The sequence below is a fragment of the Gastrolobium bilobum genome, unplaced genomic scaffold, assembly GCF_033153095.1.
Source record: "Gastrolobium bilobum isolate Gb01-03AN ecotype WA unplaced genomic scaffold, APGP_CSIRO_Gbil_v1 utg5478, whole genome shotgun sequence".
In the NCBI taxonomy this organism is placed as follows: Eukaryota; Viridiplantae; Streptophyta; class Magnoliopsida; order Fabales; family Fabaceae; genus Gastrolobium; species Gastrolobium bilobum.
Genome location: NW_026896298.1, coordinates 180,440 through 206,005, shown reverse-complemented (window position 1 = coordinate 206,005; position 25,566 = coordinate 180,440). Strand labels below are relative to the sequence as shown.

Here is a 25,566-nt window from a genome sequence, read left to right as displayed (position 1 = left end):
TTGCAAATAGAATTATAAAAATAAAACAAATTAACATTTGTATTTGGTTACGTGCCCCATGCCTTAATCTCTTATTAAGCATGAATGAAGTTAAGAAAAGAAAAAAGTCTGGATCAATTTTGATACTCGAATATCTCTTAATAAAAAAACCAATCTATATCTTTTATTAATAAAAAACTAATCTATTTATTAAGAAAGAGGAACTCAGGAGTCAGGAGGAACATAAAGTATCCCGATAAGTCAGCTTCCGCATTTGCAATAGTTTATGGGAAACAAAGTTTACATGTTACTTTAGACAACTTTATTTAATATTCATCGAAACAACGTCGTTTTGAAGTTGAAAAATTAAAAAATTATAATGATAAAGACTATTATAACCCTGAAATAAATTAAAATTATAAAAATACTATAATTTCTGTCCCAAAACGACATCGTTTCGATAAACATTAGATAAAGTTATCTAAATTAATTTAGAAAAAACAAACCCATAGTTTATTAAAAAATTAATGAAAAGTCTCTCTTAAAAATATTCATTTTAAAAAGTTAAAACAAACACGCACCTTCATTTTTTATTTCAGAAAGTGTCTTTTTTTTTTTAACCGTAAATATCTTTACAAACGTCCCGACTCCCGACTCTCGAACTTCCACCTTTATTTTATTTTTCCAATAGAGAATTCAGTTCCTGTTGCGCTTAATCTCTTCTTAGCCCCGTTCTCAATAAAAAAATAAATAAATTATTACATACACATTTTAACAAATAAACTATAGAAAAAATATGTGTCATCTTAAATGATATAAAATTATATTATTTTAAATAAAAATAAATTATTTTAAAAAGAAAATAAACAAAAAAGAGAGAAAGATATGAGTTTTATTTAAAAAAAATAATAAAATAACATAAATTATATCATTTAAAAAGACATGCAATTGTTCGCATAACTATAAACTCACGAAGCATCTCCCGTTAAAAAAAAAAGTGAGGAAGGGACGGAAACGAAAATAATAATAATAACAGTGTAACTTTTAGTTTAGGATTGGGAATCATCGAAAAAAGAAAAGAAATCAGAAAAAACTGATTGGTAGTTGGGAAAATTGTGGAGAAGCAGAAGAAAAAATAAAATAAAAAATCAGGCGTACCTGGCTGCAGGAAGTGAAAAAACTAGAAAGAGTTGTAAGGGGCATTGTCCAATAGCGTGGTTTGGTGATGATGAAGTAGTGAGAGTTAAAGAGTTGGAAGTTGTAGAAGATGTCGATACCTAAAGAGCCAGAACAGGTTATGAAGTGGAGAGGAGGATCGGTGTTGGGGAAGAAAACAATTCTTAAGAGCGACCATTTCCCTGGTTGCCAGAACAAGCGCTTGCATCCTCACATCGATGGCGCTCCCAATTATCGTCAGGTTCTCTTTTTCTTTTTCTTTTTCTAACTCTCTGCTTTTCTGATTTATCTTTATCTTTCTGACTCTGAGGATTGATTGGATTTGCTTTTTGCCTAGCCAGGCTGACTCTTTACATGTTCATGGTGTTGCGATCCCAACCAATGATGGAATTCGAAATGTTCTCAAGCACATTGGTGCTCAACTTGAAGCCAAGAAAACACAAGTTCTTTGGATTAACCTTCGTGAGGAACCGGTATGTATGCTTTTTTTTTTTATGTAGCTCAGTGTTTTCTTTCTGTTACTTCCATAGACAAGGAGCGTATGAGGACCTTTTGTAATCATTTCCCTCGCATACTGTGGTTTTCAGCTTTGAGTCTTTTAGGTTTTAAATATATGAAAATAAAATAATAAATTAGGTGTTCTCTTTTTCTTATATTTCTAGAGTTCTAAGGAATATCTAGAATGAGTTGAAATTTTCAAGGTAATTATCAATGTATTTGTTGCGGAGTCTTACTGAACTCATTCTCGTTTGTCTTTTATAGCTATGAATCTGATGATTAATGCTCCGATTAGATTGATATCTCCTAAATTTTCATTCTCCTCTTTTCTTTAAATTAGGTTGTCTACATTAATGGACGCCCCTTTGTTTTGCGTGACGTGGAGAGGCCATTCTCCAACCTTGAGTATACGGTATGTTATTGTGAAATTACTATTGCTTCAGTTTGGTATCTTCTTTTCACTATGTGGTTCGTATTAATGATGTGCGTCTCGGTTCTGAGCTGCTCATCAACCTAATGTGAACCTTAATACTTGGGGATTAGCTTGTTTGAGTTGAATTGAGCTCGTTAATGTTTTCAACTGAAATTAGTTTGGGGCGTTTGGCTTTTAATTGTTTTGGTATTTTGTACTTAATCAGGGAATCAATAGGGAAAGAGTTGAACAAATGGAAGCTCGTTTGAAAGAAGACATTCTGATGGAAGCTGCAAGGTATTTCTGTGGTTCCTTTTGGTATTTATACCTAGTCTGTCCCACGGAATTTATGTATGTCCATACAATTATCTAATTCTGCATTGCATGACGACCAATCTTATTTTCAAAATGACTCAACAGGTATGGAAATAAGATACTCGTGACTGATGAACTGCCAGATGGTCAGATGGTGGACCAATGGGAATCAGTGTCATGTAATTCTGTGAAGACACCACTAGAGGTATAGGTGAAACTTGTTTACAATGAGAGTGTGGTGCTACTCAATCAGTTTTCCTAACAAAATACTTCAAAGTTGTTTTCTTGGCTGTAGGTGTACCAGGAATTGCAAATGGAGGGATACCTTGTTGATTATGAACGTGTTCCTATAACTGATGAAAAATCACCAAAGGAGCGGGATTTCGATATCTTGGTCAGTTCTTGGGTATTAAATATTTATTTGAATAAAAGCCTCTGAACAAATTTTGTTTGCAAGAGAATTATGATTGATCCTGCTTTCATTCTATTTGTTCTTCTCTACCAATTTAGTGCCATTATCTGGACATATATTCTCTTTGTCCAATCAAGGGGTTGGAATTAGTATCCTTCTTTATTGTCTTGTGAGTGACCTTTTGATGAATAATGCTGAAATTTTATTTTATTTTATTTGGTATAGTTACAGTAGTTATCAACATAGAAAATTCATATTCAGTTTACTGAAGCCCATGACTTCATGTATCTCAGATACTCTTCATCTTGATTTTAGGTTCACAAAATTTCACAAGCTGATGTAAATACAGAGATAATTTTTAATTGTCAAATGGGGCGTGGACGAACTACAACTGGAATGGTCATTGCAACTTTGGTATACCTCAATCGAATTGGAGCTTCTGGTATTTCTCTTATTTTATTTCGAATTTTTCTTATATCAGCTTGCTTGATTTTATTGTTCATTTTATTTCATTTATGTCCTTGTTCATCCCACAAATTTGAACTCAAGCAAGTGATTTCTTGCATATTCAGTGTCTGATGTTAACCTATTGTGATATAAGACTGAAATGTACTTTTTCATATATAGATTGACACCCCAAAGGGTTCTATTTATACATATTACAAGGTAGTTAAGGAGATGAAGTAATAAATAAAATACACAGTAACCGAAGAGGCATCACACTATTCAAAGATACTAGTAGCTAGAAACAAGTAAAAGACTCTAGAATATTCTACACTCCCCCTCAAGTTGGGAGATATATATTGATCATCCCCAACTTGCTAATTAAATCCTCAAAGATGGGTTTATGTAATCCTTTGGTGAGAATGTCGGCTGTTTGCTCCTTGGTAGGTATATATGACAAACATACACTACCCTCCTCTAATTTTTCTTTAATAAAATGACGATCAACCTCCACATGTTTGGTTCTATCATGATGTACAGGATTTTGAGCAATACTGACTGCAGCCTTATTATCACAATAGAGTCTGACAGGTAGAGAATAAGATATCTTTAACTCTTCAAGGAGTCTTCTTAACCAGATTCCTTCACAAATGCCATGGGCTAGCGCCCGAAATTCTGCTTCTGCACTGCTTCTGGCAACAACAGTTTGTTTCTTACTTCTCCAAGTCACAAGATTTCCCCAGACATAGGTACAATATCCTGAAGTGGATCTTCGGTCCATTGCAGAACCAGCCCAATCAACATCTGTATAGATTTCTATCATCCTCTTGTGTCCCCTTTTAAAGAGCATTCCTCGACCAGGGGTGTTTTTGAGGTACTTGAGGATTCTATAAACCGCACTAAGGTGTTTTTCCTTAGGAGAATGCATGAATTGGCTAACCATGCTAACTGCAAATGCAATATCAGGCCGAGTGTGAGATAAGTAGATCAGCTTCCCTACCAACCTTTGGTACTGCTCCCTGTCAACATCTTTTCCATCTTCAATTCCCAATTTAATATTGGGTTCAACAGGAGTTTCTACTGGCTTGCACCCGAGCATACCTGTTTCTTGTAGCAGGTCTAGGATATATTTCTTCTGAGATAAGGAAATTCCGGCCTTGCTACGAGCAACTTCCATTCCAAGGAAATATTTGAGTGATCCAAGATCCTTCAGTTCAAACTGATTAGCTAAACCCCCCTTTAAAGATTTTATTTCCTCCCAGTCATCACCAGTGACAATTATGTCATCAACATAAACAATGAGGATAGCAATTTTGCCACTATCGGAGTGTTTAAAAAATAAAGTGTGATCAGTCTGAGCTTGGACAAATCCTCTTTCTTTAACAACACGAGTAAACTTTTCAAACCACTCTCTAGGGGATTGTTTAAGTCCATAAAGAGACTTCTTCAACTTGCATACAGAACCATCTCCCTCTTCAAAACCAGGTGGTGGATCCATGTAAACTTCCTCATGTAAGTCCCCATTTAAGAAGGCATTCTTTACGTCCAATTGATGCAAGGGCCAATCAAGGTTGGCAGCAAGTGATAGTAGGACTCGGATAGAGTTAAGTTTGGCAACGGGAGCAAACGTCTCCTGATAGTCTATCCCATAAGTCTGAGTAAATCCTTTGGCAACCAATCTGGCCTTATATTTGTTGATGCTGTTATCTGCATTAAATTTTATTGTGAACACCCATTTGCAACCTACAGTTTTCTTTCCTCTGGGAAGTGCCACGGATTCCCAAGTTCCATTTTTCTTAAGTGCATCCATTTCTTCAAAAACTGCATCCCTCCATTTAGGGTCATTAAGTGCCTCTTGGATATTTTTTGGTATTTTTGTACTGTCTAATATAGTGTTGAAAGCACGAAAACCTGGAGATAACTTTTCATATGAAATGTGATGAGAAATAGGATGAGCAGTGCAAGATCTAGTACCTTTTCGAAGGGCAATGGGCATATCTAGGTCAGATGTACCGGTGTTCTCAAGTGGATTGCTGGAACTAGGACTCGGGTCAGAACTCTGGCAGTCTAGAGGATCTTGAGGAGATTTACGCCTGCTGTAGAATTTTCCCCATTTACCGGGAGGATCTCCAGTCTCTGGTACAGTTGTTGTCCTTTTCTCCTGTTCATTAACTCCCCCTGTCTCCATAGGTAAAGAAACAACACTTGTTTCCAAGGGTAAAGGTAAGACAGTAGAATTATTTGGAATCCAAGACTTGTCTTCATTTACACCAATAGACTCCCCCTGAAGAGAAGTCGAAGGAAAAAATGATTGTGTTTCATAAAAGGTAACATCCATAGAAACAAAGACCTTTCGAAGAGAAGGTGAGTAGCATTTGTACCCTTTTTGATTAGGAGGATATCCTATGAAGACACATCTAACAGACTTAGGATCAAGTTTTGACCTTTGATGTGGAGGAATGTGAACAAAAGCCACACAGCCAAACAACTTTGGAGGAAGGGAAGAGAAAGCCCGAAAGGAGGGGAAAAAACGGGTAAGGCAAGATATGGGAGAATGAAAATTCAGGACACGAGAGGGCATCCGATTGATGAGATATGAGGCAGTCAATACAGCCTCCCCCCATAGGTATTTAGGGACATGCATCGTAAACAAGAGGGCTCTAGCAACTTCAATGAGATGTCTATTTTTTCTTTCGGCCACCCCATTTTGTTGAGGGGTGTTAGGACAAGAACTTTGATGGATAATACCTTGCTTGGTTAGGTAATCCCCAAGAACTGAATTAAAATATTCAGTACCGTTGTCAGTTCGCAGGATTTGGATAGAGGTCTGGAATTGAGTTCGTACCATAGCATGAAAGTTTTTAAAAGTGGCTGCAGCTTCAGACTTATCCTTTAGAAGATATACCCAGCATACTCTAGAATGATCATCAATGAAAGTAATAAACCAACGAGTTCCAGATATATTTTTTTCACGAGCTGGCCCCCAAATATCACTATGGATCAATGTAAATGGAGACGAAACATTATAATCTCTGAGGGAATAAGAAACACGAGAGTGTTTTGCAAACTGACAATCATCACAAAAAAAGGAACTTGGTTTTTTATTGATAAATAAGTTTGGAAACAACTTTTGAAGATAAAAGAAATTTGGGTGTCCTAAACGACGATGCCACAACAAAACATCATTACAATCGTCTGATAAACATAAAGAGTGATTTGCAAAAATTCTCTTTTCATGAGAATCTTCTTCAAAATAGTAAAGTCCTTCTTCCTCTCTAGCACTGCCAATCATCAGCCCCGAATCCTGTTCCTGAAAAACACAGGTTTTGGCAGAGAATTTAGCAACACAATGCAATTCAGAGGAAAGTTTACTAATAGAGATAAGGTTACAAGTAAGAGAAGGGACATGAAGGACAGAGTTCAGAGTAATATGATCAGAGAGCTTAATGGATCCCTTTCCCGCAATATTAGAGAAACTACCATCAGCAGTCCTTATTCGTGACGGGTGATAATAAGGGGTATAAGAACAAAACAAGGATGCATTACCTGTCATATGATCAGAGGCTCCTGAATCAAGAATCCAACGACTACTACGATCAACATGGAATGCCATACCTTGTTGAGCAACATGACTAGTTGCCTCAGCAGATTGAGACATCACCTTCTGGAATTGCTCATACTGAGCTTTCGGGATGAATACACCATCGGAGTTTGGAGAGGCACGAGACTCCTCACCCTTATCATCAGAAGAGATTTGATAAGCACGACTCTTGTTCAGCCCCTTTGTTTTCCAGTTTGGTGGTTTTCCATGAATTTCCCAACATTTTTCGCGAGTGTGACCACTCTTATTGCAATGAGAACACCATCGGTCAGAACGTTTTGCATCACTAGGGGGACGAGGAGTATGTTTTGCTACTAGGGCAGATACATCGGAGGATTTAGAGTTCTTGTCTCCCAACATTACCTTTCGGCGAAGTTCCTCCCGTCGTACCATAGAAAAAGCAGCTGCAATGGAAGGTAACGGGTTCTGCCCCAATATCCTTCCACGAACATCATCAAGATCACGATTAAGGCCAGCAAGAAAATCATAGAGACGTCTTTTCTCTAAATAACTCTTAAACCTTGCATTAGCTTCTAAACCTTGAAGATCTGCTGCATCATAAAGATCCAACTCCTGCCACAGAGTTTTTAAAGCAAGAAAGTATTCAGTAACAGACATCCCCTCTTGATGTAACTCTCTTACCTTGGTGTTGAGTTCAAAAGCTTGAGAAGCATTGCCTAGGTCAGAATAATATTCTTTAACGGCATCCCAAATTTCCTGAGCCGTATCAAGAAACAAATAAGTTTGACTGATATCAGGATCCATGGAGTTAGTCAACCAGGTCATGACCAAGGCATTTTCAGTCATCCATTTATCATAATCAGGATCATCAGCTTCGGGTTTTTCCTTTTTTCCATCAAGATACCCCATTTTCCCTTTTGCTTGGATAAACAGCTTGACAGATTGATGCCATTGCACATAATTCTTACCGTTTAAACGGTGGTTAGTAATCTGTATAGCTGGGTTGTCTCCAGAAGACGAAGAACAGGAAAGAGGAGAGACACCGGAAACATTACCGGATAATTTTTCAGAATGCTTATTCTCATCCTCATTATTTCCAACTTCCATCGTTCTAAAAAGAAAGAGAGCAACAGGTCACGCCTATTGTCTTTGATAACAAAGAGGAAACAACTGGACTTAGCAAGAAAAGTGATCCAATCGTGATTTAATCCCTCAGAACAGGAAGATGGAAGCCAGGCGAGCTGATCTGTGGAAGCTGCGTGACAAACGGAAGCCAGCAGGGTGGCGCGTGGCTCACACGCGCCGGAGAAGCAGATCTGTGGTGGCGGCGCGTGGAGGCGCGTGGCTGACGGTCCGGCGACGGGGCTGACGTGGGTCGACTCGGAAATGGCTTCTAAGTTCAGTGGTGGTCTTGGTTTCGTGATTGAAGGGGTCCGGATATGATTTCTGAATTGTAAAAAAAAAAAACGAAACCGTGAAAAAAAATGGAAAAAAGATGATGGAGGTTTACAAGAAGACCACAGGATAACCTGCTCTTGATACCATATTGTGATATAAGACTGAAATGTATTTTTTCATATATAGATTGACACCCCAAAGGGTTCTATTTATACATATTACAAGGTAGTTAAGGAGATGAAGTAATAAATAAAATACACAGTAACCGAAGAGGCATCACACTATTCAAAGATACTAGTAGCTAGAAACAAGTAAAAGACGCTACACCAATACCATAGCATATGAATAAGCATTCTAGTATTTGGTTGAAAAAAAATGTCCATAGCTTTTTCAATTTGTGTGGCAAATTTTGTTGTCAGGGTAACATAAGGCAGCCAGTGCATCCTTTCTGTACTTGGTAGTATCTGCCTTGTTTGGAATATAATTTATGAGTTTACTGCAAGAGCAGCTGGCTATTTCACTAGCTTCTTGTAAAAAATTATATTTATGGAAATATAGCTCTTTAGGTCTTTTCTAAAGGGTGCATTTTTGTTCATATTACTGCTAGGTTACATGGTTCGTGTCTAGCAAATGAACACGGGACTGTCGTGTGTGTCAATATATATGTATGAATGAGTCTAACATATGACCAGAGAGCATTAACCTATTATGAGAGTCAGAAAAAGCTCAATACATCATTGGATTGAGTACTGATGGGCTGAACTAGAATAGTAGGTCAGGATAATTTGTTTTAAATCCTTACCCATGCATACATAAGGCATTAGTCCCAAGAAAGTGGGATTGCTAGTCTATATACTATATTCAGAGGCCCCTGTTTACTTGGAAAGATAATTGGACTTCTGCTCAACATTATTGAATTTCTTTAATAATTTCAATCAATTTATTCTTACTCCTTTGTCATTTAGTTTAGATCATAGCGTGTACCAATCGAACTATCATTAAAAAAATGTTGGATTTATCTTAATACATGATAGGGATCCCAAGAACCAATTCAGTTGGTAGAGTTTCTCAATGTCTGAATAATGTCGCTGACCATATACCTGACTCAGAGGAGGCAATACGAAGGGGAGAATATACAGTCATAAGAAGCTTGATTCGGGTGTTAGAGGTATCGATATCGACTTTAATATTTCTTTTAAACATAAAAAATATATTCAATTTGTACTAATTAGTTGACTTGCATCCAGGGTGGTGTTGAGGGGAAAAGACAAGTGGACAAAGTCATTGACAAGTGTGCCTCGATGCAGGTATCTGTTTCAACCCCCTGAGGAAGCACTTGTAAGGAGGGGCAGCCTTGGTAACCATTAGTCTCACACCCCAAGGGTGTGGGGAAACCTCGAAAGAACAAGAAAAAAGAAAAAGAAAAAAGAAAAACAAGAATCTCTTAAGTTGGTTGTTATGCTCCTTCTTAGATGTGGCAATTTCTTTTCCTTGTACCTGGAGGTTGGATTTTCACATGTCATCAAAAAATGCCTCATTTATTCCTTGTTTTGCTTTTATTTCAGAACTTGCGTGAAGCAATTGCCACTTATCGCAATAGCATTCTCCGGCAACCAGATGAGATGAAAAGGGAGGCATCGCTTTCTTTTTTTGTGGAATACTTGGAGAGATACTACTTTTTAATATGTTTTGCTGTATACATACATTCAGAAAGGGCTGCACTTCATTCTAGTTCTGCTGGTCGCAGTAGTTTTGCTGACTGGATGAGAGCTAGGCCAGAGCTCTACAGCATTATTCGCAGGTTATTTATTTTATTTTATTTTTTTGAATAATTGTTTGCAGTCTAAGTTTTGTTAATTTCATTTGGCTGGGTCTATGAACCCATATCTATCGAGTCAAACTGATTGTCACTAGCGAATTGTTTTGGGCCAAGTATACTTAGCATTGAAAAACTGAACAGCATAATGCAACTGAGCTTGCTTCTACTTTGAGGCATTATTTTTTGTTCAGTCTAAGTTCCTGGTTGTCCTTGCACCTTGTAACTGGTATTAAAGAAATCCTTGATATTAATATTGCTTATAGGCTCAAAAATTTAATTAATCAATTAAATCTTACCAGCAAGGATTATATATGTGCTAGTGTGGTTCTCTGTTGGTACCTGGGCCTCACTGACAGTAGTGTAATATCTTGCTAAATGAATACAGAATTATCAGATCTAATTAATGAACAATCCGTATCTGAAATACCTCTATATCACCTTAATATTCATAACCAAAGGGAATTACAGACTCAAAGTCATCAGTAAAACAGCAAATATTACAGACTCCTACCTTCCTCATGATAAAAGGGAAATACATTGACATTAACAGAAGAACTCCAAGACTCCTCAATCACAGATCAACAAGGAACTGCAATTGCAAACTTACAGACTCCAATTCAAATGACAAATGCAATTAAAGACGATTACAGACACTTTACTACGCTTGCTACTATTTTTTTCTTACTTTCTTACTCCTACCACGCCCTACAAAGCAAACCCGTTTGCAGAGACGCACTCCTTCCTTTACCAAGATGCAAAATGATTTTCATGCCCTTTTTCGTTGTCTCTTTCTTCAATATAACTAACTCGGGTCACGTTGCTCTCCCCCTCCAATTATTCCTTCTCCATTCAGCATATGCCAGCTGTCCATCTCACCATATTGCATAACTAACTTCATTTTCTTATTCGTCTTTTGGATCACCGCTTCTGCCTCTTTGCAATTGTTACTTGGGCTTGGGCACAATTCCTCTTTTTGGACAATTTGACCAGACTTCTGGCTTGTCTCACTTCTCATCTCTTTTTCATTTCCCTGGACCATTTCTTCTTGTTGGGCTGCAACACTTTTAATCTTCTTCCTTGTATATTTACGAGGGAAAGGCTCTAGTGGTCCATCATTCTCAGATTGTCTTTAACTTCTAATAGTGAAGGTCTCTATTGAAGTGTGATGATGCATGGGTAAGTTGAAAAGCTTTTTGGCTGGCTCAAAGATATATCCTTTTAAGGATTCCAATTTGCCCTGGGCTGGAATTTTTATCGATTGGGACATTATGCTATGATTCCATTCTACACTTTTGCCCTAAAAATGTTGGCTACTTTTTCCTGTTCTTAGTGTGGCTTGACAACAGTTAGCTGGAGAGAGGCAAGAGGGACTTGACTCCCTGTGAGACATACACTATGCTTATAGTTTGGAGATTTTCTTTGCTAATATTCACTGAAAACTGCCAGATATAGAGTGTATTTGCAGTTTGGTTTTTTGCTTATACAGTGTTCACCTGTCATTACTTTCTTAAATAAAATTTCCCTTCATATACTTGGACAACGATTTACCAATTGGATTTCTGATTGTGATCTGATTTGTTAACTTGTCGATCTTATGATTGTTAAAATTTGGCATGCATCATTTATTTCCTATGCTGCCTATTTGCAATGCAGGTTGTTGCGGAGAGATCCAATGGGTGCACTTGGATATTCCAGTTTGAAACCATCTCTAAAGAAGATAGCTGAATCTACTGATGGCCGCCCTGCTGAGATGGGTGTGGTTGCTGCCTTGAGAAATGGTGAGGTTCTTGGCAGTCAAACTGTTCTGAAAAGCGATCATTGTCCTGGATGTCAAAATCCAAGTTTACCTGAGAGAGTGGAGGGGGCACCTAATTTCAGAGAAGTTCCTGGATTTCCGGTTTATGGGGTGGCAAATCCAACTATTGATGGTATTCGATCTGTCATTCGTAGGGTTGGTAGCTCCGTAGGTGGACGCCCAATACTTTGGCACAATATGAGAGAAGAACCTGTTATTTACATCAATGGGAAACCATTTGTTCTTCGTGAAGTTGAAAGACCATACAAAAACATGCTGGAATACACGGTAAAAATTACTTTGAGTCTTTGGCATATCTCTTTAATAAACTTTTAGGTTACGGAAGGGGTATTGAAAATTAGATGTTGATTTTGGAAATCTTGGCTTTTCATCTGGTTTACAATCCACTAGTTTGAACGCCATCAATTGACTTTCCCAATTTTTCTTGTAGTATGTCAATAGGATGTCATAACCAGTCTAGTTGTATTGTTATAAGGCACCATCCTCCAAAAGGAAAGTATTAATCTGTTGGCACCCAACAAAATAACCGCGAATAACACCAAAATATTTCTATTAATTGAAAGGTTCACTGGAGACAAGCTCCTTGACAGTACCAACAGTAAACAGAGAACAAAGTAACCACAGACTCCACAACTCGTAATACAGACCTCAACAGCAAAACGATGACAGAAATAAAATAACAATGCAGAAATACTAGACTCTTAATGGCTAACGACTGACTCCATGACTCCTACAGCTTCTGATTATCTGCCTTCTAATGGAAAAGACTCCAAACACCAGCTACTGAACACCACGTCCAGTTGCTACCCCACACCAACAATGTGAATATTCTCCTTACCTCAAACCACTCCTTCCATTCCATTTATCTGCTCACCACCCGGATCTGCTCCCACATCAATCTCTCCATCCACAGCCTGCCATGTGGCATTCCCTCTAACCAACTTCTAATTTTTCTCATACCCTTTCTGCCCTTCAATATTTTTAGCTCTTCTTTTATACACTATTGAATATTTTTCTCAAACACCAGCTACTGAACACCACGTCCAGTTGCTACCCCACACCAACAATGTGAATATTCTCCTTACCTCAAACCACTCCTTCCATTCCATTTATCTGCTCACCACCCGGATCTTCTCCCACCTATGCTCCCACATCAATCTCTCCATCCACAGCCTGCCATGTGGCATTCCCTCTAACCAACTTCTAATTTTTCTCATACCCTTTCTGCCCTTCAATATTTTTAGCTCTTCTTTTATACACTATTTTATAAGGTTCCAACTCCTTGGGCCCATCATAATCTGATTGGGAAATGATGTACTTAGATGAGTGATGGGAAATGGATATTGTTGGACTTGCTTGTAATCCTGTCTGGAATGTTACTTGCATGGAGATCATGTGTGTAATGTGTTTACAAAACTTTGTTTCTATTGTTTCCACCCAAGATGTGATTATGTCAATATAAATTCCTCTTTGCCTTGTATTGAATGCAGGACAGTTTTACTCTGGGATAATATTATGTGAGATAAAACCGCATAACCTGTAATCTATGGTTTTACTATGTGGTTTGCTCTTATTTTCATACCCAATGATCTTGATCTAGACATGAACTTCATAGCTCAGTGTCAGTTGTAGGGATAAGATTACTACACACACATACACGTACAATATTGGTTGAATGCAATCAGGCCAAATTTGTTGTGCCAAGCCCCCACTTTGTTTGCTGCAGGTTAGGGGGAACATCAAAGAATATACATGACCATACAATCGCTGAAGTAGATATAGCATGAGGCATATCGAATATGTAGAAATTAAGATGTCACTTGGTGCTTCTTTGATTTCATGGCAATTTGGAAAATTTGTCCCAAATTGTGTGAATTGGATATTTTAATTTATGCTTTCAGGGAATTGATCGTGAAAGGGTGGAGAAAATGGAAGCTCGATTAAAAGAAGATATCCTACGGGAAGCTGAACAGTATGGAAGTGCCATAATGGTTATTCATGAAACAGATGATGGGCAGATATATGATGCTTGGGAGCATGTCACCTCAGACGTGATTCAAACCCCACTTGAAGTTTTTAAAAGCCTGGAGGCTGATGGATTTCCGATTAAGTATGCACGTGTGCCCATCACTGATGGAAAAGCTCCTAAAAGTTCTGACTTTGACACACTGGCATTTAATATTGCTTCTGCTGCTAAGGACACTGCTTTTGTTTTCAATTGTCAGGTAGTTTCTTATTCCTTCATCTCTTCTGCTGTATTTTTTGTGGACATCTTCATTCTATATTTCTCTGTATTGGTTCTTCTGTCTCCTCTTATTTTTTCATCTCTTCATGCTTCAGATGGGCAGGGGCAGGACAACCACTGGTACTGTCATAGCTTGCCTTGTGAAACTTAGAATTGATTATGGGAGGCCCATTAAAATACTGGGAGATGATGCAACCCGTGAAGAAGTGGATGGTGGTTCCTCAAGTGGAGATGAAGTTGGGGGTTATATTACTGCATTAAGCCCCGATACTTTGCTAATAAAGACAGATGAGAAACAAAATCATGTTTTTGGTATAAATGACATCCTCTTGTTATGGAAGATAACAGCTTTTTTTGATAATGGGGTGGAATGCCGGGAGGCCTTAGATGCTATTATTGATAGATGTTCTGCGCTTCAAAACATTCGCCAAGCTGTTCTACAATATAGAAAAGTATTCAATCAACAGCATGTTGAGCCTAGGGTAAGGAGGGTGGCATTAAATCGTGGTGCTGAGTACTTAGAACGTTACTTCCGTCTTATTGCTTTCGCAGCATATCTTGGAAGTGAAGCATTTGATGGGTTTTGTGAACTACGAGAATCCAAAATGACATTTAAGAATTGGATGCATCAGAGGCCAGAGGTGCAGGCTATGAAATGGAGCATCAGATTGAGACCAGGGCGATTTTTCACTATCCCAGTAAATCTTTTATCTACTTAAATTGTTTTCCCCCTGCCACCTGAAAGGCTTGAAGTAAGATTAAGCCAATTGACAATTTTAATTGTAGGAAGAGTTGAGAGCACCACAAGAGTCTCAGCATGGAGATGCAGTGATGGAGGCTTTTGTTAAGGCCCGAAGTGGTTCTGTTCTGGGAAAAGGATCCATATTGAAAATGTATTTCTTTCCTGGTCAGAGAACTTCCAGCCACATACAAATACCTGGTGCACCACATGTTTACAAGGTAAGCTTACTTATGCAAGTACTGCTATAGAAACTAACTATCATCAGATTTGTGATCCAGAGGGTAAGGCTACACGTCCAGTGGAGACCTACAGGATCATCCAATTTTTAGGTAGAATTGGCATCTTTAATGTGTTTTATGGTGTAAAGTTATTTGGTGAAGAGTGTTGTCGTCACAACTCAGATTGCACATTTTATTCTGTTGTTTGTTATCTTGTAATTGGATAATTTCATATTCCACTGTCATATTGTTTTATTAAATTTGAGTGTTGTTATATGGATTTGTAAATTATAACTCCATATTTTTTTTATCAACATTTTTGGTAGCTTTATCATGATGCAATAAAAAGTGCAATGGATTAGGGATTTCTGTGTCCAAAATCTGGTTTCATTGTTTTAAAAACTGTAACTGGCCAGATTAACCTGTTGAATAGTGAACTAGCCTGGCTAGTTATCCTTCTTTTGCCTCTGTAGATTAGGAACAGTAATGAATTGGTCAAAACTGGATTGAAGCAATCAAAATACAGTTATAATTTAGTATTATCATCATGAATTCTAATCCATAAATTTATGTATCTAATATCTATTTTTTCTTTCAATCCAAAAATTTATAAGCTTTAAAACAATATAAGACTATTATATGTATTTACCTTCATTGTTTTACATATGTAAACCCTCAGTCATGCCAATTCCCTTTCCTGCTCGGGCTCTAATCCCCTACAATTCTTCTTGACATACACCCTCACGATAGGAGGTTTCCTAACATTTTTCTTATAGATTTTCTATATTTTAACATGACTTATTTTAGCATGTATAATTTTACCTGTGAGTACCAAACCTTGTGGTTTTGGTGTTGAAGGGATTATTTTTTTTATTTTCTTTTAAGAATTTTTTTTTTGCAATTCCTATTCTTTTATGATTTGTTCTTTGTGTGTGCGCACTAGCGCATGCTTCTTATTTTTCTTCTTCTCAATACGTGAAGAGAATAATCAATGGATGTATAATGTGGTATGGTGAATTTGGGAAATGTCATTATGCCTAAAGTTTTTGTTTTTTCCCAAGGTTGATGAATACCCTGTGTATAGCATGGCAACTCCAACCATCTCTGGTGCCAAGGAGATGCTAGCATATTTGGGTGCTAAGCCTAAAGCAAAAGACTCAGCTGCTCGAAAAGTGATATTGACTGATCTGAGAGAGGAAGCAGTTGTTTATATCAATGGCACTCCCTTTGTCCTGAGGGAGTTAAACAAACCTGTTGATACGCTCAAGCATGTGGGAATCACTGGTCCTGTGGTGTGTCATCTTGTACAATAATGTGTCTATTGGAACATATCACAAAATGCAATGTGTTGCACAACTCATGGTAACCGCAATGCAGGTGGAACACATGGAAGCACGATTGAAAGAAGATATACTAGCTGAGATTAGACAGTCTGGTGGGCTGATGCTGTTTCACCGCGAAGAATACAACCCTTCAACAAATCAGTCTGGTGTAGTTGGCTATTGGGAAAACATTTCGGCAAATGATGTGAAAACACCTGCAGAAGTTTATTCTGCTTTGAAAGATGAGGGATATGATATTGTCTATAGGAGGATACCATTAACGAGGGAGCGAGATGCTTTGGCCTGTGACATTGATGCAATACAGTACTGTAAAGATGAGTAAGAATCCCTACTAGGAAGTTTAGTATTATGTGTTCGGTAAAGTTTGCTGATTTTTTATTTTATTTTATATTATTTTTTTGTGTGCTGAATGTGTACATGGATATAGTAACCAACCTATGGTTGCTAGTAATTTAGGGGGCTTACTTTCTCTCCAAAATGTGATCATTAGATTCTGGTAATGGTTTGACTTGAAGTTAAAAGAGTAAACTAGATAGTATGAAATTGGGTCTATGACAGTCCACACATATTCTCTATATATATTAGCGTGAATATTAAATTTAATGATTCAGTCCCCTAATATACATAATCCTAGTTTGGCTCCTAAATCCTGATTGATTCTGCAATATATGGATGATATCTTTCCTTAAATGCTTACAATACTCTTAACATATTTTAACAATATTCTAGCAGTTTGGATTATCAAAATGTATGCTTCTATCTGATGTGTTACGAATAGTAGCATTTTTCTTAGTCGGTTTTGTGCGCATCTATATGCATACTGTTTAGAATCAGTATACTCAATAATAATTTTTTAAAGTAATTATATAGTTTAAATATAATAGTAAACTTCTAAACTCTTGCTTTCTGTAGCTCTGCAGAGAGTTACCTTTTTGTATCACACACAGGTTTTGGCGGAGTTGGATATGCAATGGCCATCATCTGTATTAGACTCGGTGCAGAGACAAAATTTGCATCCAAAGTCCCACAGCCATTGTTTGGTCCTCACCAATATGCAGCGGCTGAGGAGAACTTGCCCTCTCGATCTTCTAATGAAGCAGCACTCAAGATGGGTGATTATCGAGACATTTTGAGCCTTACAAGAGTCCTCATATATGGTCCCCAAAGCAAAGCAGATGTTGACATTGTCATTGAAAGGTTATCAGCCAAAAGTTGATCATGAGATTTACTAATTATTTGATATTACCTTTAAGAAAACATGTTCATCATCAAAGTGAATACAGTAATTATATTCTCTCATGTAGAAATGTATATTGTTGGAAATATAGTATTCTCCATGTCTATTCCCTTTTCTTGGGTTGAAAGGGAACTTTTACTGACCTAATTTTACCTTTGCAATTATTTTTTTTGTTTTCACTTATGATATGAAATTAGTAGTTTTTGCATCAATGTATCTTCAAGGGAAATTTGATCTGGCAACATTGCTTAAATTATTTTTTTCATTGGAGGTACTGAATTTTTCTCTTTGTTCAATAGATGTGCAGGTGCAGGGCATCTACGAGATGATATTCTTTATTATAGTAAAGAATTTGTGAAGTTTACGGATGATGATGATGAGGAACGAGCATATCTTATGGACATGGGTATCAAGGCTTTGAGGTAAACTTACCTGCTCAGCAACTGAGATGCGCCCTCCTAATCCAGTTGAATTCTTCCTTTTCCTTTTGATTCCCTTAAGTTTTGTAGAGAATGGATCACCTCCCTCGTGGATGCTGGTTGCTATATATATAGAGGTTGGGGATCAATCAAAAATAGTGTTAGAATTGGCAGAGTTACACCACTCAATAACCTATAGAAAATGATTTTGATCAATACTACTGTTGAATTATAACCAATATATAGATCTTGCATGCCAAATTTTAGAAAGTTTAAACAAGAATAAGTATATGATCAAATGACTAATATTTTAGTTTTTATGAAAAGTATATTATACATTAATTTTAATAGATTTTGATAAGAGTAGAAAACAGTGTTGGATTAATGAAGTTTCGGAACATGATGAACATTATACAAACTTTCAATCCACTGGTGAATTTTGTAAGAAATTGGTAGCTTTTAAATTTATTGAATGTTGATGTAGGGAATGTGTTATTTTACTGTGTAGCCATTTATGTTTTTCCCCTTATTTGCAGGCGGTATTTTTTTCTTATCACATTCAGATCTTATCTTTACTGTACCTCCCCTGCCAAAATGAAATTTGCTGCATGGATGGATGCAAGACCTGAGCTTGGTCATCTATGTAACAATCTTAGAATTGATAAATAATTTAGCAATGCTTATATTATATCAATGTACAGTTGGCATTTGCTCTTACAAATTGTCTACCTACATCCTCTCCTTCTCTCCCTTGTCCGGCCAATGCCCTAAATGTAGCAGGCACATGCTAGTTTGCAAACTGCTAGCTCATGGGCAAAATAGCGGCATCCTTTAGTCAATTTCTTTCTACCCTGTATGTTATGAGAAGCTGGCTCTGACATGGGGCACAAATATGGTACGTAAGTGCCGAAGGAACAATATCTGATTGCTAAATTGAGTAGTCTAGTGGACAAGAATACTGTCCACTATATCCATTAGGCATTAGGTTACACTATTAAGCGATGTTGCATGTCTTTTAGTTATTTTAGTTCTGTTTGTTTATTTTAGTTCTGTTTGATTCAGAATTGATTATAGGATCTATAGGTGTAGTTCATTAGATTGATTACGAGGTTCTCCTCGTCTTTGATTTCTAGTTTTAAATCCATCAATCTGTAAAACAATTGAAATATTTAAGGTTGTGATTCTGCCAATGAACTTGGTATTACCGTATGCGAAGAAATGACCGTCGATTTGAATAGTATGAAATGCTTTAGCAAATTTCCAGAGTTAAAATGATTTAAACGCCACTCAAATAGAGATTAATCAAATTATTTGAGATCCAACTGCTTAGAACCAGACGATGAGAATTGTACCTACCTTTTTCCTGAAAATTACAATTTATCGTTATTATCACTCCAGCTATTGAAAGGAATTATGGAAGGAAGAGTGCAATAGTATATGCATGTTATGCCTCTTTCGAGTTTATGGTAGGATCTCTTATTCATTGGTGATGAATCATTGAAGACATAAAGGGGAGAAAATGTTAAAACATCGTTAAGCCAATTAATGAGTGGCAATCTCATGTGAACACGATCGGATGTAATAAATAGTGTTGGTAGATTTAAGTGACAGATTAAATATGCTATAACCAAGAGGGACATTTATTAAATGAAAGGAAATTTTATTTTCATTTTATGTGTTCTATATATGATATTATACCAAGCACGATTTGTGATGGCTAAGAAGAATGGATTATTTGTGAATTTTTCCTGGCATTCTGCTATTTGAGATTAGATATCTTGATAGATTGTTGAGTGATGACATTGGCAGTTGAAGGACTCTCATCGAAGATGACTTCATAGCCATCTTTAAGGCCATCCATTCCTTGAGTCATGAGCTGCCAGAAAAGCCCACCTGCACATGCGCCCCCACTGCTAGCACTACTGTATATAGCATTGTATAGTTTGTCAAAGTAACGATCCCTTTCATCTACAGTATATCCAGACGACCTCGAAGACTTTCCAAACTCGCTTAAAAGAATGGGCTTTCCTAAAACATCATTTGAGTCAAGGACATGAGCTTGGACCCATCTGTCAACAAATGCATCTTGGGCTGCCTCGTCTGAGCCTTGTAACCTGCATCCATGTTCCCGATTGGTTCATGTCACCGGTGGTATCAAACTTAATAAGGTTAATAAATATGAATTTATATAGAGTTTACCATTGGTCTGGGTAAAGATGAATGGTAGCAAAATCAATTTCAGGAACTTGGTTGTTGGAAATGAAATCCGTTCCAACTTGGTATCCAGGATTAAACTGCTTCTTTTCTGGCATTGATTCACCGTAAAACCCTTCAAGCCCTACTTCCAGCAAATGATTGCTATCGATGGATTTGACATAGGCCGCCATCTCACCCACCCAATCCTGTAATAATTAATGTTTGTAGTGTATCATAACAATTGTATTTCTTTGAGTGGTGAGAGATATGTAAATAAGACCCTTTTGTAATTACGTGTCAAGCTCGACAAAGAAACGCTAGCACAATCACATAATTTACACTTGGACACAGCAAAGACAATGATTGCGTACGCAATAATTGTCTTTGCTAGTAGAGTGTTCAATAAGTACAAGCAAGTAGGAAAGAAAAGGACCTGAATTGATTTTCCTGAGTAGTCACTTTGGGAACGAGGTTCATTCATAAGCTCCCATGCGAAAATGGCTTGGTCGTCCTTATATGCCAGCCCGGTTATGGTGTTATTTCTTGTTAGTATAGCCTGCAATCCCCCAAATCTATGGTTTAAGTTGTTGGGCATACGTCATATCTATCAATCAGATATTTTTACTTAAGGTTCGAACCTTAGAGAGTACTTATTACCAAAATCATTACCATTACTCCAGTCCAAGTGGCTTGAAAAAGAATATAATTAATAGAGACGCATAAGTGCTGCTTCTCCATGTGTATGGCTACTCAAGCCATACTACATAGATTATATATACGTAATGAGGGTATGAGCAATAGCAGACGTGAATTTGGACTGACCCATTCTTAAATAAAACTAAAAAAACAAGTTGGTCAGGGCACAACTTAATTTAATTATGCACGAACAACATTCATTTCATCTAAATTAAGCGTGTATTTTAAGAAATGATATTCTAAAAATATATGTTTGGGTATATGAAAAACTATTTAATTATATATAGATGGATTTATGGAAAAAATATTTTAAAAATCTATTATTGTCAAAAGAATGCAATAAGTTTCTATGTATATAAAAATACATACAAGAATTAGAGTTTTTATCTACGCTACCTTAATATGGTCTTTGTAATATTGCTTAACAACGGGGTGTGTAAAGAAGTCATCATCATTGTTCACATTCTGGCCGTGTTCTCTTGCCCATTGAACATATCTATTTTTGCCTCCATAATCATTCCAGTTATTCACCAAGCTCAGTATCAGTCGCACTCCATATTTTCCTGCTTCTGATATCACAAAATCTAGTCCCTACACATGTAATTCACCAAAAATAAAAATAAAAATAAATCTTAAATGGTTAGTTAAATAATAAATATGTATATGATCATAGTCAACGCGTCGCAATCTGGCCAGCTGGGGTTATATCAATTTTTTTTATCTTACATATGAGTACTGATTTTCAAATAACATTAACTATATCTATCAAAATATATATCTGCATTAAGTTCTGTAAAAATTATCCAGAGAAACAACATTTAAAACAAAAAGGAATTAATTAAGATGCAGTACCCTAAAGACATTCTCGTCATAAGAACCAGGAGAAATCTGAAGGGCTCTATAACCTCCGTCGCTGAATGCCCATGTTCTTGCTACGTTTAAACCATGCTGGGAAGCTTGTTGGAAAGTAGAAGTGATCTTTGGCATTGTAGATGGATCGGATGCCATATACATTAACCAATATGCATTAAAACCATTCAAGTAGTGTGGCTTCCCATTCAGAATAAAACGGGTGCCACTTCGCTGAACGAAGCCATTACCACCATCGTGAACTCTTTTCCCTGCTGAGTGGTGGTGGTGACGATGATGATGATGATGGTGATGTCCAACCCTGCAATTCCCATGTTGAGCAACAAACAAAGCCACTATGAAAGCCATCAAAACCAAATTTTGGAACCCCATGGCTCAATAATCAAACGAGATGAATCCTTTGAGATACAAAGAGATTTTGGTTCTTTACTGCAAAATAGCAAACTCTGACGGTGTTTATATAGACACAGACATATATCAACCAAGCTGCACAAAGCAAACGAAATGATCGACGTGAATAACTTTGCCTCGTGCCATGCAGGGGTCCCACCATAAACTGAAGACGTGTATGCATGGTTTGATTATAGAGAACCAATCAAAAGGTGCTTTTGATCATTGGACCCATGCATTCAGTTTTTTGGCCGTTTGGTTTCGTGTACTATAGAATGTAATGGATCACATGTTGAAGCTCAAGTGTGGTTACATGAATGGTGATGTCTTGTTCCTGCACATACTCTAATTAATGCTAAAGTTTGTAAGAAAATAGAGTAGGGTATACAAATGGGGTTAGATCGATGCTTAGGGTGAAGAAGCTATAATTATATGGTTTACTTAAGTTATCTGCACTAAGCCTAATACGACGTCGTTTTAAGGCTTCCATTATGGTGTTTTTATAATTTTAATTTATTTCAGGATTATTATAATCTTTATAATTATAAATATTTAATTTTTCATTTCAGAACGACGTCGTATTAGAAGGAAATGCAAATAACTTATCTGCAATAACTGTAGAAATATTATTTTGTAATTATATATAATCATTTTAGAAGAATGATCTTGTACTAAAATAAATATTATGGTATTGTAGAAATTTTCTAGAAGATCCTAACTAGCATATAGTAGGATAACCGTAAATAATTATTCATTCTGATAGTGTGAGACCTAAGATATTAAACCATGCGAACCTAATCCTAATGTACTGATAAGGAAAAGAACTCTTCTATCTCCATATCGTGCTAAAATAACATAAGATTATTTGAGAAAAAATATTTAGAAAACCAAAATGACAAGCATTTGTTCCCAGATTGTTTCTCTATCTTGTTTTTTTTCCATAAAAAGTTGATATTGTATTGTTAAGAATTTCATACCAAGCAAACACGCAACATGACTAATTTCACCAATGCCCGTCACCTACGTGTGGATCATATCGGTATTGGCATGGACATGCTGAAATCAGTATCCCTTTTGCTCATCATTTGCTTTTTGCACTTTATGCCCATACATCCTATGGATCAATGATTTTGACAATGTCCAATTGTCCATAATGTCGCCTATATTAGATAATTGGGCCAGATCTGTAAAAGCCCAATCTCGTCAAGACCTAGTAACAGGTCATTGGTTGGTAACCCAAAATTATGTTAGCTTATTACAGCCCATTAATTTTGCATATGTTTTGAACATTTTCCTCCCTTTTTTAACCGACATTTTAATGATACGCTTAGATAAAATTAATTTTTATTTTATATTTTTCTGATATGAATTTTGGGTAATTTTTTAATAAAATAATTTTATGATATAAATATTGCAAGATTTATTTTCTGAAGCTATTTTTTTAGCTCATAATAAATGTACTAAAATTACTATTTTTTTTAAAATATCTAATTATCATAAAAATTTTGAAATATATTTTCGTCTTTAAAAAGAAGCAAACAAACTTGTCGTTTACTTAAGTTCTTTTGTTTTACCCCTTTTGATTTTTTTTAAAATATCTCCGGTGAATTCAAAACGACGTCATTTTGGGGCAAAAATTAAGGTGTTTTTATAATTTTAATATATTGCAAGATTATATTAGTCTTTATCATTATAATTTTTTAATCTTATAATCCCAAAATGACTTCGTTTTGAGCTCACTGGAGATAAATCCCAGAAATACTTTTCTCTTTCTTAAATAATTTTTAAACTATTTTTTTTATGTTTTTTTTTTAAATTTTAATTATTGTAATAATTAAAAAAATAATTTTCCTGAAAAAAACTTAAACAAACAAAGACTAAATTCATTATTGGTATGTATATGAAATGATTTTGAAAATTCACACCATTGTATATTGTTGATATTAGTAATACCTTGTATGAGTTGTCCATTCTTGTTGTCTCATGATTGGGCCTCAATTGTAGAAGCCCAATCTCGGGTTCCCACTTGCTACTCTGTAGTCAGTTATGAATTTATTATGATGACATGAAGAAGCGCGCGCATTTCAAAATCAAGTTTCCGTTTTGAAATTGAATAAACAATAATAAGCCATTCCGATTCTGAAATTGCTCTTCTCTGTGGTCCAATCCTTCTCTCGCAAGATTGAAATTCGAACGAACAAACAAAGAAGCTACGGTAAAAACATTTCATCTTCTTCGCTCTTACAAGCATAACGCAAATCCATTGGAAAACCTAATTCGTTCGATCTTCTATGTTTCTTTTCTCTGAATTTTTTGTTATCAGTTGATTCTTGCTACTCAGTCAATCATCTACATCAGCATACCGTTTCCTTTCGTTTTTTATGTCTTCGATTTGTTTTTTGCGTCAGGATTGCGTTCTCATTCAGTTCAATATCGTGTTATTTGTATCGGTTCTATCCTCAATGCTTTTACCTTGCTTCTCGAGTTTGGAATCTTCAGATTTACTTGCTATGCTAGGGTTTCTCGCAAGTTAACTGCAATTCAGCCTAGTATATGCTGATTTTTCCCAAATGTAATGGTTATAGGCATAAATTTTAGAACGTTGATATCATGTCTGGTTCACTTGTTCGTGTAGGCTTAATCAATGTCAACTCAAACTGACAACACAGATAACAGAGCTACAAGGAAACGCATGAAACCTGAGGTTTTTTTTCTTTTTCATCTTTTAACTTTTTTTTTTTGTCATGAATTTACCTTTCGTTCTTTTTGGCATCCTGTAATATTTCATTTTGTTTTTCTTTTCCACAATAAACAGGTGAAAGAAAAGGCGGGAGATGAAGCAGAATCACAGTTACAGAATGTACAGGAGGAAGATTTTGAGACGAAAGTAACTGGATCTGAAGAAATGGAACTCAATATCTCTCTTATTCTGGAGAATATTGAGAATTTTACTCAGAGGGTAGCTATATATAGTTAAACACCGTGTGAAGCTTGCAATTATATACTCTATAAAAAATTCAACTCTCTTTGACATGCTGAATGATGGATTGCGTCTAGGTATCTGAGCTCCTAGAATCAGGGAAAACAATGTTTAAGGAGCTAAGCAATGAATTTGAAGAGAAACTGATTATGTAAGCTATGAAGTTTCCACTGGCACTAAACATTAAAAGCTGAGAACTCTTTTTTGCTTTACTATTTATTATTTGGCTTTCTGTGGTATGATCCTTTTAACTTTCTAATATGCAGGATTCATAAGGAGCAAGTCGAAAAATGGCAGGAAGAAATCAAAGAGTTGCATGCACTTGATGCTTCAAATGAGGAAGTCAATGCTCTTCTGCATAATGCTCGATATCTACTTCAGCTTAATCGCAATGACTAG

The 25,566-nt window shown here is 36.4% G+C and overlaps 3 protein-coding genes across 5 annotated transcripts; 2 read left to right on the top strand and 1 right to left on the bottom strand.

Annotated features, from left to right (window-relative positions):
* The first annotated feature begins 1,135 nt into the window (after positions 1-1,135).
* LOC133298743 (uncharacterized) lies at positions 1,136-19,245 on the top strand. 3 transcript variants are annotated; one of them, XM_061498071.1, is made up of 19 exons: positions 1,137-1,396; positions 1,497-1,628; positions 1,994-2,065; positions 2,292-2,362; positions 2,486-2,585; positions 2,676-2,774; positions 3,108-3,234; positions 9,231-9,364; positions 9,444-9,503; positions 9,762-9,997; positions 11,669-12,098; positions 13,733-14,056; positions 14,172-14,774; positions 14,863-15,036; positions 16,098-16,328; positions 16,414-16,697; positions 17,292-17,576; positions 17,916-18,038; positions 18,572-19,245. In XM_061498071.1, exons 1-19 carry the CDS (start codon positions 1,247-1,249, stop codon positions 18,702-18,704), a joined length of 3,768 nt encoding a protein of 1,255 aa, XP_061354055.1. In that variant the 5' UTR covers positions 1,137-1,246; the 3' UTR covers positions 18,705-19,245. The 3 variants fall into 3 exon arrangements, with proteins under 3 accessions (XP_061354056.1, XP_061354055.1, XP_061354057.1); XM_061498072.1 differs by lacking the exons at positions 17,916-18,038; positions 18,572-19,245 and having other exon boundaries at positions 1,136-1,396; positions 17,300-17,508; XM_061498073.1 differs by lacking the exons at positions 1,137-1,396; positions 1,497-1,628; positions 1,994-2,065; positions 2,292-2,362 and having other exon boundaries at positions 2,502-2,585; positions 2,658-2,774.
* A 549-nt stretch (positions 19,246-19,794) lies between these two features.
* Positions 19,795-22,169, bottom strand: LOC133298744 (mannan endo-1,4-beta-mannosidase 4-like). Its single transcript, XM_061498074.1, has 5 exons — positions 21,780-22,169; positions 21,324-21,518; positions 20,665-20,787; positions 20,235-20,437; positions 19,795-20,149 (listed from the first exon to the last, which is right to left on the bottom strand). The coding sequence occupies exons 1-5, from the start codon at positions 22,167-22,169 to the stop codon at positions 19,795-19,797; spliced, it is 1,266 nt and encodes a 421-aa protein (XP_061354058.1).
* A 2,662-nt stretch (positions 22,170-24,831) lies between these two features.
* On the top strand, positions 24,832-25,566 carry LOC133298730 (uncharacterized). The gene is made up of 4 exons (XM_061498051.1): positions 24,832-24,891; positions 25,003-25,146; positions 25,245-25,318; positions 25,434-25,566. The coding sequence occupies exons 1-4, from the start codon at positions 24,832-24,834 to the stop codon at positions 25,564-25,566; spliced, it is 411 nt and encodes a 136-aa protein (XP_061354035.1).

Excerpts from the sequence above, each read along its gene's own strand:
- LOC133298744 (XM_061498074.1), bottom strand. The coding sequence starts at position 22,169 with ATGGGGTTCCAAAATTTGGTTTTGATGGCTTTCATAGTGGCTTTGTTT. Across the intron at positions 21,519-21,779 it reads ATGACGAGAATGTCTTTAGG|GGACTAGATTTTGTGATATC; the intron begins GTACTGCATCTT and ends TTACATGTGTAG. Across the intron at positions 20,788-21,323 it reads ATTACAAAGACCATATTAAG|GCTATACTAACAAGAAATAA; the intron begins GTAGCGTAGATA and ends GGGGGATTGCAG.
- LOC133298730 (XM_061498051.1), top strand. The coding sequence starts at position 24,832 with ATGTCAACTCAAACTGACAACACAGATAACAGAGCTACAAGGAAACGC. Across the intron at positions 25,147-25,244 it reads TTGAGAATTTTACTCAGAGG|GTATCTGAGCTCCTAGAATC; the intron begins GTAGCTATATAT and ends GATTGCGTCTAG. Across the intron at positions 25,319-25,433 it reads TTTGAAGAGAAACTGATTAT|GATTCATAAGGAGCAAGTCG; the intron begins GTAAGCTATGAA and ends TCTAATATGCAG.
- LOC133298743 (XM_061498071.1), top strand. The coding sequence starts at position 1,247 with ATGTCGATACCTAAAGAGCCAGAACAGGTTATGAAGTGGAGAGGAGGA. Across the intron at positions 1,629-1,993 it reads TTAACCTTCGTGAGGAACCG|GTTGTCTACATTAATGGACG; the intron begins GTATGTATGCTT and ends TCTTTAAATTAG. Across the intron at positions 9,504-9,761 it reads ACAAGTGTGCCTCGATGCAG|AACTTGCGTGAAGCAATTGC; the intron begins GTATCTGTTTCA and ends CTTTTATTTCAG.